We start from the raw sequence: 16,278 nt of genomic DNA, 5'->3' as shown, positions 1-16,278 counted from the left end.
TAAATTCATGTATCTAAAATTAAGGCCTTAAAATGTCTTAAATTCATTACAAATGTCTTAAACTGGTCTTAAATACTTTACCCAAACGTCTTAAAATTGTCGGGGCAGGACTATTTAATTTTACTTTTTCTCGCGGCATTTTTCTATTGAGCAAACGTTTAATTTCATTGAGTAGCGCGCAGACTCCTCCGCCTTGCGTTCCTTTGGTTATAGTCAGCTGCAGTGCTTGCTACCTAGCATTAGCCAGTCTGCGAGATGGGGAAGTGCAAGTTCAACGAGAGGTGGCTTGACGACAGAAGATTTTGCGATTGGCTTAAGTCCACCGGCTACCCAGAAGAAGCAAGATGCACTGTTTGTAGGAAAACATTCAAACTCGGCACCATGGGCATTAAGGCGGTTGAGAGAGAGTATCTAAGGGCGTAGGGAGAGGGAGTAGATGGATGAGTTATAGTTTGTTAACTGAGGATGTGTGCAGACAGAATGTTAAAGTACATTGAACCATTGGCAATCATGCTATTATTATTGTTATTATAATCATCATTATCATCATCATTTATTATTATTGTTATTATTCTCATCATATTCATGTCATTCTCAGGAGTGTGTGGAGAGACTGAACCTGAGGAACATGGTGTCCATCTCCATGGATGGACCCAATGTTAACTGGAAGTTTCTGGAGCTTCTACAGCAAGAGCATGCTGAGCAGTATGGTGGTGCCCAGCTGGTTGTTGTGGGTAGCTGTGGGCTCCATACCCTACACAACGCATTCAAGTGTGGATTCTCCATGTGGCAACTGGAGAAGGTAAGATGATTATAACTATGAGAAGTAATCTTTCATTTGTCCCACAAGGCAAATTGGAATATTACAGCAAGTGGACACTTGACAGGATTTAAAGAGAGCATGAATTTACAGATGTTTCATACTATTAACTCCTAAGTTCTTTTTCTAAGGGTTTATGCAATCAAAAGTGTCTGCACACATTATGTGTACAGTTCAGTCATTCTGTCAGTTTAGTTCTGGTATGTGTCTGTGTGTGTGGTCTACTGGGGAGCGCTGCTGGTTGAGCAGTCTGATAGGGCAGTGAGGAAGGACCTGCAGTATTGCTCCCTTACACACTTTGTCATTCCCCATGAGAGATGATGGCTAATTCAGCATTCTCCTCTCTCCCACCAAGGTGTTGAGAGCAATGCACTTTGTTTTCCACAATACACCAGCGAGGAGGGATGACTTCATTGCCCTCACCAAATCCTCAGTCTTCCCATTACCATTCTGTGGCCATCGGTGGATTGAGAACCTGCCAGTTGTGGAGAGGGCTATAGAGGTAATTAAAATCTTGATTTATATAGCACCTTTCTAAACAAAGTTACAAGGTGCTGCACAATGTATGATAAAATAGACATGCATGATAATATAATACATACACATGGTGGAATTAAAGGTATGGCCATCACTGGTGAAGTATGTGGATGCAGTGAAGACAAAAAAGTTGCCAAACCCTGGGACAGCGTCATTTGACACCATCGAAGCAGCCCAGCGAGATCCGCTCATCTTGCCCAAGCTACAGTTCTTCATGGCCATCTCAAGGACCTTCACTCCCTTTCTCACAAAGTACCAGACTGACACACCAGTCATGCCATTCCTTGGCAAAGATTTGGCTGACTTGTCCAAGGTAATCAAATTAATAATGAACAATCAACAACAAAAGCAAAACAAGTTGAGTGTGTGTGGGCATGCTGAATGTGTGTGTGAGCAGGGAGAAATGGCAGATGCTACTGGGTGGCTTGATTAATTAAACTCGTCCTTAGTCAATACATAAAATTACTGAAAGATTATGTTTTGGCTAAGTAAAGGTTACTTATCATACTGTTATTGATATATTGCATATGTGATATGATATTATTTTAAATAACTATATAGAAATGCATTTCATGGTTAATGTGGTTATCAAAGGTACTTGCTTTACAATCATCATGCATTTTCTTGTTACCCTTTCAGAGTGTGCTGAGGCGTTTCGTCAAGAGGGAGCATCTCAATGACATCACTCCACTGCAGCTGGTCAGGCTGGATGTCGCTGATCAGAAGAGCTGGGTCAACCCGAAGGAAGCCGACATAGGCCTGGGTGCTGAGGCAGCCCTCAAGGTAATTTAGATGTATTACTTAACTTTATATCAAATGATGGTCCATATACAGGCAGGAGAGAATACTGTGTTAGGCCATTCAGTTGTATTTAAAACACATTACCCATCTGTCAGGACCTCCAGAGAAAGGGCACCGTAGGGGAGCTCACTGCCCTAGAGTTTAGGAAGGACTGCATGACGGGTATGTCAAATATCCTAAAGAAAGTCCAGGACAGGAGCCCCCTGAAGTACCCCATCGTGAGACAGATGGCATGTCTGGACCCCACAGTCATGTACGCCGACCCAGACTGGTGCCAGGGAAGAATGAAGTCTAGTGCAGAAGTTACTGCAAGACAAGCAGTTGTCTGGAGGTGTCTCTGCTGGTATGAATAGTTAATAGAAAAGCTGGAAATTTTGTCCCTGATTATTAGCCAATGGACAATTGGACATAAGCCTGTCTGCTAATCAGGATTAATCATGTAAATAATATTTCACATATTTCCTTTCATCTGTTTTGTTATAGGTGATGTGATTATCCAACAGTTTGGGAACTTCCTGTCTGTTGAGGCTAAAAACGAGCACTTCCTGTCCTTCCGGCCCATGGAAACCAGGCTTGACGTGTTCCTGCATGGCTACCTCAGCCAACCCTACCCTGAGCTCTGGGGTTTCTGTCAGAAGCGTCTTCTCCTATCCCATGGGCAGGCGACAGTCGAGAGAGGCTTCTCCATTAACAAGGAGGTGGAGACCGTTAACATTCAGGAGGACACTGTCATTGCCCAGAGACTGGTCTGTGACTATGTTGCAGTTTGTGGGGGGGTTGCCAATGTCCCTCTCACCAAGGAGCTGCTAACTTCGGTGGGATCAGCAAGGTCAAAGTACAGAGAACACCTAGACCTGGAGAAGAGGAAGAGGCAAAGCGCTGCACAAGGGCAGAAAAGAAAAGCAGCAGAAGAGCACATCATCGAGCTGAAAAGGAAGAAGCAAACTCTTCTAGAGGTATCTGATTCTCTGGAGAAGGATGCAGACAAGTTTGCTGAGCAAGCTGAGGGGAAGTCCGGCACCTTGATGGCTCAGCTCATCACAAAGTCTAACGTCCTCAGGAAGAGATACAAAGAAAAAATGTGTGATTTGAAAAAAATTGAGGCAGAACTGGAGAGTAAGGCTACAGAATTGAGGCTCATGCCGTGAGTGTGTTAAGTAGATGGGGTTTTTTTGTTAGATGTTTCCGACCAACTAATTGCACTTTTAATTTAATTAAGTTATTGAACCAGAGCTTTTATGTTCAATAAACAAAACAAGTAAACTTGAATGAGTCTCATTGATTGACATGCTATGCTTGTATTGTAGTACAGTGGAATCCCCTAACCATCGCATATATATATTTTTTCGGTCTTAAATTCCATTTAAAGTGGCATTAAAAAGGTCTTAAAAAGTCTTAAATTGAACTTGCTGAAACCTGCAGAAACCCTGAGAGATGTGATTGAACAAATGTCTGACACCATGGGAGACAGCCTCTCCAAGGGAGAAAGTGAGAGATCGCGGACCGTCGGGGATTGTCCAGCCAGACGTTTTGGGGATCTCGGCTATAACGGATATATTTCTTACGCAAACATTTACTGGGATTTACTACCGACGTGTGCGATGTGGAGAATACAGATATTATTTGTGAACTTGTTTCCTTGCCATCTTCAGTTGTCAAGCGAACTTGACTAGGTGACTATCTGCTACGGAAACTTACACCCAGGACGTCCGTCGGCACGGAAGGACACATCACTAGCTACTGCTGCTATTCTCTGGACGAACTCCATCTCACAAACTTTTTCGGCCCACTGGAGACACTAGCTGAGCCGGTGACCAATTGTCCCCCTCAGACGGCCAAATGTCAGACTCAACCATCCCTGTCTCAATCAAAACACTCCCAAAAGCGTCCAAAACGCTACCGTACAGTGCCCCTCATCCTCTACAGAGGCAGGACGCTACCGTACAGTGCCCCTCATCCACTACAATAAACAGAAGTATCTGGAGTCCTGCGGTGTATGGGGCCCAGATATTATTTGTGAACTTGTTTCCTTGCCATCTTCAGTTGTCAAGCGAACTTGACTAGGTGACTATCTGCTACGGAAACGTACACCCAGGACGTCCGTCGGCACGGAAGGACACATCACTAGCTACTGCTGCTATTTACCGCCCACCCAAGCCAAACAAGGACTTCATTGATGAATTCACCACTTTTCTCACTCATCTGCTCACTCTCATCCATTATAATTTTGCTTAGTGACATTAATATTCATTTGGACAATAAGAATCTTGCTTCTACTAAGGACTTCATCTCATGCCTGGACAGTTTTGGTCTCACTCAATATATCGACTTCCCCACCCACTGTAAAGGTCATACTTTGGACTTAGTCTGCTGTTCAGGTGTCACTCCTCAAAATTGCTCTGCTGCCGACCTCCCCATCTCTGACCACAAACTTGTCTTCTTTAAGTTATGTCTAACATTGTCCAAAACCAAGCAATCTCGCGTCATATCCTTCCGCAACATCAGAAATATCAACCTAGCTGACCTCTCAATTGGCATTGATAATCTCTCCATTATCACCCCCCCATACACCCCGGATCAGTTGGTTGATTTGTATAACGATGGTCTTAAATCTCTGCTCAACTCACTTGCCCCCGTTAAAACCCGGCCTGTCTCTTTCCCCCACTCTGCCCCCTGGTTCTCCCCCCACCTGCGCCAGCTGAAGGCCAAAGGTGGTCATCTTAGGCGCGCTCTCCACGGATACGGCGGGCCAGCTGGATGTCTTTGGGCATGATGGTGACCCTCTTGGCGTGGATGGCGCACAGGTTCGTGTCCTCGAACAGACCGACCAGGTAGGCCTCGCTGGAGCAGAGCTCTGGAAGCGCAGGTCGGTCTTGAAATCCTGGGCGATTTCTCTCACCAGGCGCTGGAAGGGCAGCTTGCGGATCAGCAGCTCGGTGCCGGGCCTGTAACCCTAACCGGGCCTGTAACCCTAACCCCTCACCATTTCAGGGCTACAGGCCAATCACGGGTGGACTGTGGCGCAACGGAGGGGCAGGGAGAGATATTTTATCAAGGCCCTACAGACAGTGACGCCGGGAGGATTGAATGAACGATTTTAAAAGGTTTTGGAATGTTAATTTATCCTACAGACCGACCAGGTAGGCCTCGCTGGCCTCCTGCAGGGCCATCACAGCAGAGCTCCGGAAGCGCAGGTCGGTCTTGAAATCCTGGGAGATTTCTCTCACCAGGCGCTGGAAGGGCAGCTTGCGGATCAGCAGCTCGGTGGACTTCTGGTAACGACGGATCTCCCTCAGAGCCACGGTGCCGGGCCTGTAACCCTAACCGGGCCTGTAACCCTAACCCCTAACCCCTCACCATTTCAGGGCTACAGGCCAATCACGGGTGGACTGTGGCGCAACGGAGGGGCAGGGAGAGATATTTTATCAAGGCCCTACAGACAGTGACGCCGGGAGGATTGAATGAACGATTTTAAAAGGTTTTGGAATGTTAATTTATCCTACAGGCCACAGGGTAATATGAGGACAGGATTATACTAATGCTATACTTGGATGGGGATGTTTTAATGGTGATTTACCTTTTAATAAACAAATAAAGACATATATGTATTTATTTATCTATTTATCTTTTGTGTGGTTATGTAAATACATGTGTATATAGAGGTATCCTGTAGAGTAATTAATTAATAAAAAAAATAGGTATCCCTATGTAGAGCACTTACACAAATGTTTTTAATTATTTATTTCATTAATATTTATGGTGGCAATAGCCTAGAGACCTAACACCCCTTCCAGCAACCTCTGCCCTGGCATTTTAATGCCCTTGACCTAGTTCATTTAACCTCCTGGTGATCCCTGTCGCTTGCATTACTTTATTCCTTTTATTGTATGGTTTTAACAGGGGGAGAGCAGAACAGTGTGCCTGAGCACAAAGGACAAATGTGTCTTTTTTAAACCCTACAAACACAAAACCTAACCGGGCCTGTAGCGGTGAGGCTTCTTCACGCGAGCTATAAGAACGACACTCAAAGCAGCAGAACCATTATCACACTCTTTTCTTCGGCTTGTTGTCTATGAACTCTATCTTGATCTTGACCCGTCCGCGGGTCTTCTTCCCGGGCTTGGGGGCCATCATCCCCGCTACCGACCCGCCGGCCTCTCCTCGGAATGTGGGACCACTACCCAGGTGAATGAGAACCTGACTGATCCTGAGATCCTGGAGTTGGCCGGTAACGCTCCAACCCCAAAGGCTCTTTTAAGAGCCAACCACTTCTCTCCAAAAGAGCAATGCATCACTCCATCCTCTGGTTGTCTGCGCTGTGAGTCATGTTGTGAAATGTCCTCATTCTTATCTCATGTACATGAGGCAGAGAAAACGCACCAACGACACACTGTTGTGACAGAAACATTCCTCATGATGTGACATTTTCAGCATTCAAAATAATATTCAGTTCTCTAAGGTTTTAAAAACCAACCCTTCCTTGTGAAGTGAACCGTGTTCTTCGATATGTAGTTAATGTTTGTTTGGTTCATTTGTCTGAACTTGGCGGAGACAACTAATGATGGAAGTAGATAAAGGATAGGATCGTCAGTCACAACTTTGAAATAATTGCATGAAAATAACATTTGATGAAGAGAAGATGACATCTACAAGACATCTACTTGAAGAGAAGATGATATCTACAAGACATCTACTTGAAGAGAAGATGATATCTACAAGACATCTACTTGAAGAGAAGATGACATCTACAAGACATCTACTTGAAGAGAAGATGATATCTACAAGACATCTACTTGAAGAGAAGATGACATCTACAAGACATCTACTTGAAGAGAAGATGATATCTACAAGACATCTACTTGAAGAGAAGATGACATCTACAAGACATCTACTTGAAGAGAAGATGACATCTACAAGACATCTACTTGAAGAGAAGATGATATCTACAAGACATCTACTTGAAGAGAAGATGACATCTACAAGACATCTACTTTAAGAGAAGATGAGATCTCCAAGACATCTACTTGAAGAGAAGATTATATCTACAAGACATCTACTTGAAGAGAAGATGATATCTACAAGACATCTACTTGAAGAGAAGATGACATCTACAAGACATCTACTTGAAGAGAAGATGATATCTACAAGACATCTACTTGAAGAGAAGATGATATCTACAAGACATCTACTTGAAGAGAAGATGACATCTACAAGACATCTACTTGAAGAGAAGATGACATCTACAAGACATCTACTTGAAGAGAAGATGATATCTACAAGATATCTGAAGAGCATTGGCAAGCCAGGTGAAGTCTCGTATCATCATTTCTCTGTCCGCGCTCAAGAAGGCGGTGGCTACGACCCTGCTGTAGAATACACCCTGTGAGAGAGGAAGAGGAGGATGAGATCTATGAGTATTATTATTATTATTATGGACGTAGCAGTATTCAGTTTCGCGCTTTCGAATTTTCGAATCAAAACCTTCCACTTCCAGGATCTCGCGAGATCGAAGCTAAGAGTCCGTTAATTTTTCAGCACCAGACTCCAGGGTATTTGCGAGTAGCACAGTTATATCAGATACATTAATTGTTAATAGAGTCCCACAGTTATATCACTAAACTATCATAGACAATTATGATGATGACCAGAGCCAGGGCCCCAGTGGAGGCTCAAATATTGCCCCAAATTTTCATCTCCAAAAAGGTGCGTTCCAGGCTGGCTTCTGCAGACATCATTTCTATTCTATTCTATTCGTATTCACAGAAGATCAACCACTTCCCTGGGATGAGTGCTCAGTCTTGCTCAAAGAAGAAAGATGGAAAGAAGCAACAAGAAGACACTAGTGACAACTGTCCTGGAAAATCCCTGCACAAGAACGACCAGTGGTTGTCACCTTGCAGTGATGTGTCGAGACCAAAATCATTAGATCCAATTCCTGTCCCTGCTTTATCAGCTGAAGACGAAGGCATAAAACAAGACAAAAAGAGAAACTGGTCTTTCTGGATGGATGACGAGGATGTTTTTTTTTTTTTTTACAGCATGCTGTACTTAGTGCTGACCCTCCACAGAGAATATACTTGCTCCAACAAGGTGGGTTTATGCAAATCCAATGAGTTGCTCTGAATAACGGACAATGAGGAGCGGTGTTTCTCTGTCCGCGCTCAAGAAGGCGGTGGCTACGACCCCTCACAGAAGATCAACCACTTCCCTGGGATGAGTGAGATCTGCAGGAAGGATCTCCTGGCCAGGAACATGAACAGATGAACAAGCTATTCTGGTACCACGATAACGACCCAAGTGACAGTAAGTGCCGTTCCAAACGACAGAATCTCCGGGTGATTGGCATCCCAGAACCACTGAAGGCCATGTATAACCTGCACATGAATGGATCGATGCTCGGTTAAAAATTTCATATATTAATATATACATATATTTTATATTAAGATTATTGGTCTAAACCTTGCCCCACCTGCCTCTTCTAACCTCTACATAACTCCCCCTCTGAAGTTGAGCCAGGTGTGGCCATGTCAACCAGGAGCAGCAGAGTTCGGAGTTCCATTATTGTGGCTCACGGGACAGCTGCTCGTGATTCAAATATGGCGGCAAACGAAAACATGGACGCGTCAGACGATGTCAAGGCAGATTATGATTGCATAGTTAATAGCTGGATAGTGGATTATTATCTGTCTGCAGCATTTAACGCTTTCAGAAATGAACAATATTCTGAGTTCTGTGAAATCAGGGACCTACTTCAAGGTGAGTACCCCCAAAATCCAGCTGTTGTCAGCAGTCAGCAGTCGTCATGAGTAGTCGCTTCTATCAGCGCACGGGCGCAACGGCGAGGATTATACCACATTTTCTTCTGTTCCTTCTATGGATTACGGATTTGTACATCAAATCACCACAGAACTTGCATCTTATGGAGAAGGAGTCAAACTTTGTTGGAAAAGGTGAGACACATAGCGACTTTTATCTCCACGCCGCAAAGAAATGTTTGGGCTTCGGAGCAACAACCATCCACACGACGTTGACTGCGGACCGGACGAGAAGAAACAAACCCCCGACAGGTAGAATGGACCGAAGAACCGTGATATGGCTCTATCTACTGCTCTCGGGAGACATCCAGCTGAATCCCGGACCAGTCGCAACCAGGCGGGCTTCACGTTTAGCCAGACAACAACTATATCTTTCCCAGGCAAATGCTACGAGCATAAACATTGACGCCATTGTCGACAAACCGGTTAGTTTGCCGGCAACAGCAGACTTCCAGGATTCAGACGTGGCTAGCAAAACAATGGGTAGATATGCTAATAACATTACCCCCCCACCTATCTTCCACCAACTAGCCAGGGAACACAGAGGCCTCCCCCACCCGGTGACGAACCCCCCCCCACCACCCGGTGACGAACACAGAGGCCTCACCCACCCGGTGACGAACCCCCCCCTCCCCCCTCCCTCCCCCACCCGACGACGACCCCCCCCTTCTCCACCCGGAGACTCTACGACGAAACCGTTGAACAATGGGCGCCCCCCCCCCACCCCCCAATCCTCAACGTGACGATGACCAAAATGGTGGTGACTATTTCCAAGTCAAAGACATAAACTCTCTATTTGGACACAGCAGTAAGGGCCTGCATATTGTTCACCTTAATGTGAACAGTCTTGTGCCTAAACTGGACCAAATCAGAGAAATGTTCCATGACAGCAAGGTTCATATTTTGAGCTTCTCTGAGACCAAGTTTGATGAATCCATCAAAGACCCAGAGATTGAAATAGTTAACTACACAGTCATCAGAAACGACAGGAACAGGTATGGGGGTGGTGTCTGCATGTACATTCACAACGATATTATCTTTAACACCCGTGATGACCTGAATCATGACAAATTAGAATCTGTTTGGGTTGAAATTATCTTTAACAAAGCAAAACCGGTGCTGGTTGGTTCTATCTACAGACCTCCCGATCAGAGTGATTTCTATGATATTCTTGAGGGGTGCTTGGATGACGTTGACTGTGTGGAAAAGATTCTTATTGGAGATTTGAACACGGACATGCTCAGAAATGAAGCATCCGTTTTCAAATCCTTCACTAGGTTTTCTGAATTACACGGTCTCCGTCAACAAATTACCAAACCCACTAGGGTGTGTATTTCTACTCAAACCACCATAGATCTCATTCTAACATCGGATGAGTCCAAAATCTCCAAGAGTGGGGTTATTGTATGTGGGCTAAGTGATCATTACATGATCTTTTGCACTCGTAAAAAACAAAAACCCAAGGCTGGCGGTCATAAAACTGTAACCACTAGATCCCTTAAATCCTATTCTAGTGAGGCCTTAAACCATAAACTGGAGAATCAAGACTGGTTTGATGAACTAAAATGCACACAGGTTGAAGAGGCATGGCTAGGTTTCAAAACCAAATTCCTAAATATTATTGACAGTATAGCCCCCATGAGAACCACCAGGGTTAAAACCCGATCGGAACCATGGATGAATTCGGACATTCTAAATGCTATGAAAGTCAGAGACCTAAAATGCTCTGAAGTTCAAAAATGCAAATCAAAATTAGTGAAACACTTAAACGAAGATCACAAAACCCACTTTGAGAAAATTAAAAAACAATGCAACAAACTATGCAATCAGGTAATTACCATGACCAAATCTGCTAAGAAAGAATACCTCGATAACAAAATCGAAGAAAACTTAAACAAACCACGTGACCTTTGGAAGCTACTTAATAGCCAACTAGGTTGCAGTCAAAAACTCAAAACCAGGTCTACAAACATCAGCATCAAATCTGGTGATTCTCTCCTTACAGACAAGCTGGATGTGGCTAAGTGCTTAAACACTTTCTTTACAACCATAGCCACTAAATTAGTTAACAATCTACCACCCCACTCAGGGCGTTATGGTGTAGAGCACATCCGTGAGTTCTACAATAAACTGGGTGTACGCAATGATGATTTTAAACTCTCCATGGTGTCAAACGATGAGGTGTTTAAAAAGCTAGGCGCTCTACACTCAGAAAAGGCCACGGGCCATGACAATATTCCAGCCAGATTTCTAAAAGACTCAGCTGCCTCCATTACCCCAATCATCACCCACATAATAAACCTCTCCATCAAACAGGGACACGTCCCCCTTGACTTTAAAATAGCAAGGGTAACCCCACTGTATAAAAAAGGAAGCAAATTAGACCCAGGCAACTACCGACCTGTTTCTATTCTTAATTCCATCTCGAAACTTATGGAAAAAATAGTTTATGAACAGGTCGATAGGTACCTTACCGAAAAAAAGCTGATGTATGAATTTCAATCAGGATTCAGAACATCCCATTCCACTGACACATGCCTTCTCTATTTGAACGACCACATCAACCATGAGGTGGACTCGGGCAAGTACTGCGGCATGGTCATGCTGGACCTCCAGAAGGCCTTCGACACAGTAGATCACCACATATTGTTAGATAAACTGAAAGCAATTGGGTTCGATAGAACATCGGTGAGCTGGATGCAATCCTACTTAGAGGGGAGGGAACAGGTGGTTAGTGTGAACGGAACACTGTCCCCCCCCCTCCCAGTGACCTGCGGCGTTCCACAAGGAAGCATTTTGGGACCTTTACTGTTCCTAATATATGTGAATGACATGTCATCAGCATGTGATTGCAATTTGTTCCTGTTCGCGGATGACTCGGCTCTGCTGGTCTCTGACAGGGACATATTGCAGGTGGAAAAAGCGCTAAGCACTGAACTGAGTAGAATCTGCATCTGGCTAGCTGACAATAAACTATCAATACACCTAGGTAAAACTGAAACCATCCTATACGGATCCCCATCTAAACTCAGAAAGGCTGAAAATTTTAAAATAAAAGTGGGTAACATTAATATCACAAGAAAAGAGGATATTACATACCTGGGCTCCATCTTAGAGGCAAATCTTTCCGGAGATAAAATGGCAGCAAAAGTAATCAAAAAAGTGAACCATAGAACTAGATTCTTGTACAGGATATCCTCACTTGTCAGTAAAAACACACTGAGGACCCTATCAGGAGCTCTCATTCAATGTCACTTCGACTATGCCGTAACATCATGGTACTATAGAACCACAAAGGCCCATAAAACAAGACTCCAGACAGCCCAAAATAAACTGGTTAGGCTTCTGCTAGGCCTCAACCCTAGGACACATCTAACCGCTGCTCATTTTTTGAGCCTTGATTGGCTACGAGTAGTTGACAGAGTGCAGCAGCTTGCACTGGGCCTGGTCTTCAAGATACGCTACACCACAAAGACACCCAAGTACCTGTCAACATACTTCCAAAAAGTGAACAACGTCCACACATACAACACCAGAGGAAGCTCCACGAACCACGTTCAACCGCGTTGCACCACAAACAAGGGGTTAAACTCGTTTGCAAACTATGCAGTAAAAATGTGGAACGCCCTTCCTATAATCTTAAAGGAGTGCAAAACACTGCCCACCTTCAAAACCACTCTCAAAAAACATTTACAGGAGGCTGCAATCCGTAACTGGACCCTCTAAATCAAAAATCAGATTAAAAGACCCGAACTACCCACTGTACATACTTTGTGTTTTGTCCCCCGCCCCCACCTGTGGTGTATGTCCCCACCTGTCCTACCCGCTGTACATACCTTATGTTTTGTTGTATTGTTCTTCCCATGATGGATGTGTGTTTATCTTGTAGATAGTAATAGTTATTTGTCTGTATTATCTTGTAGATAGTACTAGCTTTTTTGTCTGTCTTACATGTAACGATGAATTGAGAATCAAGGACCCCAATTGAAATAAGCCAGTGGCTTTCTTGGGTTTTTATCCTGTTAGTTGACCTTGTATGTAATATGTACTTTCATGTACCTACTTCTGCAAATCTTCTAATAAAGTTTTCAATCAATCAAAAGAGCTGTGGTCAAACCACCCCTAGCATCTGTAACCAACAAGCCCAAAATCGCCATAGGTAACCCTTCTAAACCCATATAACTAACAACATTCACAGCTATCAAAAGAAAGGCTTTTTTTGAGTGATATTATCCTTTTGCATCCCCAGTAAGTACTGGGTGGAAGGACGGCTAAAGGAAACTCTTCTTATTCTGTAAGTAATCTCATATTTCATTTTGACATTGCAATGCATCGTGGTACCTAGTAGCGCAGCCCTAGGCTATATAGCATCTATTTTATCACTGTCTGCTTTACACATGTCTGGACATGCACTATATGACTGTGTGCATGCTGGTATATGTCTTGGTACATATACTGTGTTTTTGAATGGAGTTATAATATAATGACTGACAATTACACTTTGACAAAGATGGCAGTAAGCCACACAGTCCTATTGAAGAAGTGGGCTTGCTTGCTGTTGATATCTGAGCTCAAACAGAATGGGGGAGGGGGGTCTGACTGGCTTATTATAACCCATCATATAGGATGGATAGGGGCATTCTGAATGGTTGGGGTTGGGGGTCTGTGGTGGTTTAAATGAAACTTTAATCGACTCAAACTGCTTAGCTGGTGGGATGGACTCGCACTCATGGACGCACATTTGCCATGTCTCTCCTGTGATGTTTTTAGCTCTTTTGCTCTGAGATTGTAATTTAATGTAACTTATCGCTCTCTAAATGCTGCTGTAAGACACAAGCTTTTAGACATAAGCTCCAAGAGCTTGTTCGATCGTCTCGTTAAGGGAGGTCAGGGAATATTTTTTTACAGCTCACTTTTCTGGCCCCCTGGTGAAACTTCTGGAATATGTAGGGGTGGGACCCGCATCCCTTGTTCTCTGTAAAGCGCATTGTGTTGCCTCTGGGTATGAAATGTGCTATACAAATAAAGCTTAGATTGATTGATCTGGTCAGTTATGCTTAGCTAGCACGCTAACGAGAGAATAAATATCTGATTTGTGTTTCAAGTACATGGTGGACATTAGGAGTACGCTACAGTGACATATTACGTGGTTGATTGAAACGGTAATGTTTAAAATAGCCACGCAGTCTGCGAAAATGTATGCCGTTTCCATAGGGATGCAGCCTGCGGGGCAGGGCGGCGAGTCGAGCCCGCTGGGGGCGTGGCGGAGGGGCGAGGTCTACCCCAACTCGGGTGGTTATCGTTAGGACGCTTCCAGACTACCAGGACCCAGTGGCGTGTCTAGGAGGTGGCCTAGGGTGGCACGTGAGCAGTGGTGTCTTCCACATTAGTTTGACAGTTCCATTTATAGTTGTAAAATAGTTTGCCATGGAAAGTGAAAGTGCTATCTGGGGCTCGAGGCGAGCTCTTGTTCTGAGAAGTCAAGTTACTCTAGACGATGAAAATTTCCAAAAGCATAAGTGCCTAATTGTCAATATGTTGTATTTAAACCCAATGTTAATAAAGCTGCTGGAACCTCAATTTGCTGTCCCAATTCTGGGGTTTGTCATAACATTAATATGTAACACCTATGCTCTGTGCTGCAGTCCTGAAATTGGAATAGTTCAATCTAATCAGACTAGTGGAGAAGAGTTTATGGGGTGCCCTGGTGGCTATTATTATTAATAAGATAATACAATGAAATATATGCAGTGGGTGTATAAAGTTGTTTTAAATTATTAATAAAAATACAATACAATATACCGAATTTTGACAACATCATTAGTCTTATGTTAGGCTTAAACAGTATGTTAGGCTTAAAGTATGAGTAGGGTAGTGGAGATAAAAATGGGCATAAAAAGCACAATAGTGTGTACAAATTCACCAGAATGCAGGAAATTAAGTGTTAAATCCTCTTTTCTTCTGGGGGAGGACCCCCAGACCCCCCACTTGGTTGATGGTTGGCTCGTCAACCTGAACAGTTCTAAGAATTACTTTTAATACCACTTACAGTACACTGACACTAATGTTGAGAGGCACATTCCAGTTGTTACACTTGAGTATTCTTGCTTGAATGTGTATACATTGGTCCAAATAAGGTCAAAATAAATGAAACAGCAATTGTCCCCGTTTCTGTACTTCATCATGATAAAATGTATACATTTTTCCTAAAAAGTTGGAAATGTCCCCAGATTGCATCTGAGAAATCTGGTCACCTTACCTTAGGTGGATACAAGATAATTAAATAACATGCATACAGGCCTACTTGGGGATGATAGTCAATTGTCTACAGTGGGCCTGTTCATGTTCTTCACTGTATGGATATTGCAATCATTGGACTTATCAGGAATGTTACCCTTATGAAGACGTACATTACTGTGAAGTCAATGCGGACGGTGGTCAACCTCGCGCTATACGTGCAATGAATATGAATGTAAAAAGTAAATATATTTGCATGAATATCAATATGATATGAACAGTAAATATATATGTATATAGTGTGATGCGTACAGGACATGGACGAATACGATATGTGCAGTGTGCACGTATCCTTTGTGTGCACTCCATAATAGCCTACGTGAGAGGCAATATTTCTTATGTCGGTGGAAATGGTATCCATTTCAAAGCGTTTCTCCTCTTTCACCCTTCTGCCAGCGGAGTCGCAGTTGCTCATTTCTGTCTGATGATGCATCGGTAACGTTAGCTACCTTAGCTAGCTACCTTAGCTAGCTAGCACCTGGTGGTAACGTTAGCTACCGTAGCTGGCTAGCACCTGGTGGTAACGTTAGCTACCGTAGCTGGCTAGCACCTGGTGGTAACGTTAGTTAGCTACCTTAGTTACCTAGCACCTGGTGGTAACGTTAGCTACCGTAGCTGGCTAGCACCTGGTGGTAACATTAGCTACCTTAGTTAGCTAGCACCTGGTGGTAACGTTAGCTACCGTAGCTGGCTAGCACCTGGTGGTAACGTTAGCTACCGTAGCTGGCTAGCACCTGGTGGTAACGTTAGCTACCGTAGCTAGCTAGCACCTGGTGGTAACGTTAGTGTAAGAGTCTCTAGGCACAGAGGGAGGTCGACACAAAGGAACAGCTGTACAAACGTGTTTGTTAACGTACAGCACGGCTCAGCACCGTCACTGACGGGCTAACACACACACACACTGCACCGTCACTGACGGGCTAACACACACACACTGCACCGTCACTGACGGGCTAACACACACACTGCATCGTCACTGACGGGCTAACACACACACACTGCATCGTC

At 43.9% G+C, this 16,278-nt stretch overlaps 1 protein-coding gene across 1 annotated transcript; it reads left to right on the top strand.

Annotated features, from left to right (window-relative positions):
• The first annotated feature begins 440 nt into the window (after positions 1–440).
• Positions 441–2,775, top strand: LOC308161292 (uncharacterized protein). The gene is made up of 5 exons (XM_080535285.1): positions 441–802; positions 1,176–1,322; positions 1,440–1,670; positions 1,997–2,140; positions 2,642–2,775. The coding sequence occupies exons 1-5, from the start codon at positions 629–631 to the stop codon at positions 2,648–2,650; spliced, it is 705 nt and encodes a 234-aa protein (XP_080391411.1). The 5' UTR covers positions 441–628; the 3' UTR covers positions 2,651–2,775.
• The last annotated feature ends 13,503 nt before the right edge of the window (positions 2,776–16,278 follow it).

The sequence above is a fragment of the Nansenia antarctica genome (assembly GCF_963989245.1).
Source record: "Nansenia antarctica genome assembly, chromosome: 6".
NCBI classification, from domain to species: Eukaryota; Metazoa; Chordata; class Actinopteri; order Argentiniformes; family Microstomatidae; genus Nansenia; species Nansenia antarctica.
Note: the sequence above shows the minus strand (reverse complement) of the source record. Positions and strands in the feature narration are given on the sequence as shown.

Bases quoted from the DNA above. Each gene is read 5' to 3' on its own strand.
- LOC308161292 (XM_080535285.1), top strand. From the start codon at position 629: ATGGTGTCCATCTCCATGGATGGACCCAATGTTAACTGGAAGTTTCTG. The intron at 803-1,175 runs GTAAGATGATTA...TCTCCCACCAAG, and splicing joins CCATGTGGCAACTGGAGAAG to GTGTTGAGAGCAATGCACTT. The intron at 1,671-1,996 runs GTAATCAAATTA...TTACCCTTTCAG, and splicing joins ATTTGGCTGACTTGTCCAAG to AGTGTGCTGAGGCGTTTCGT.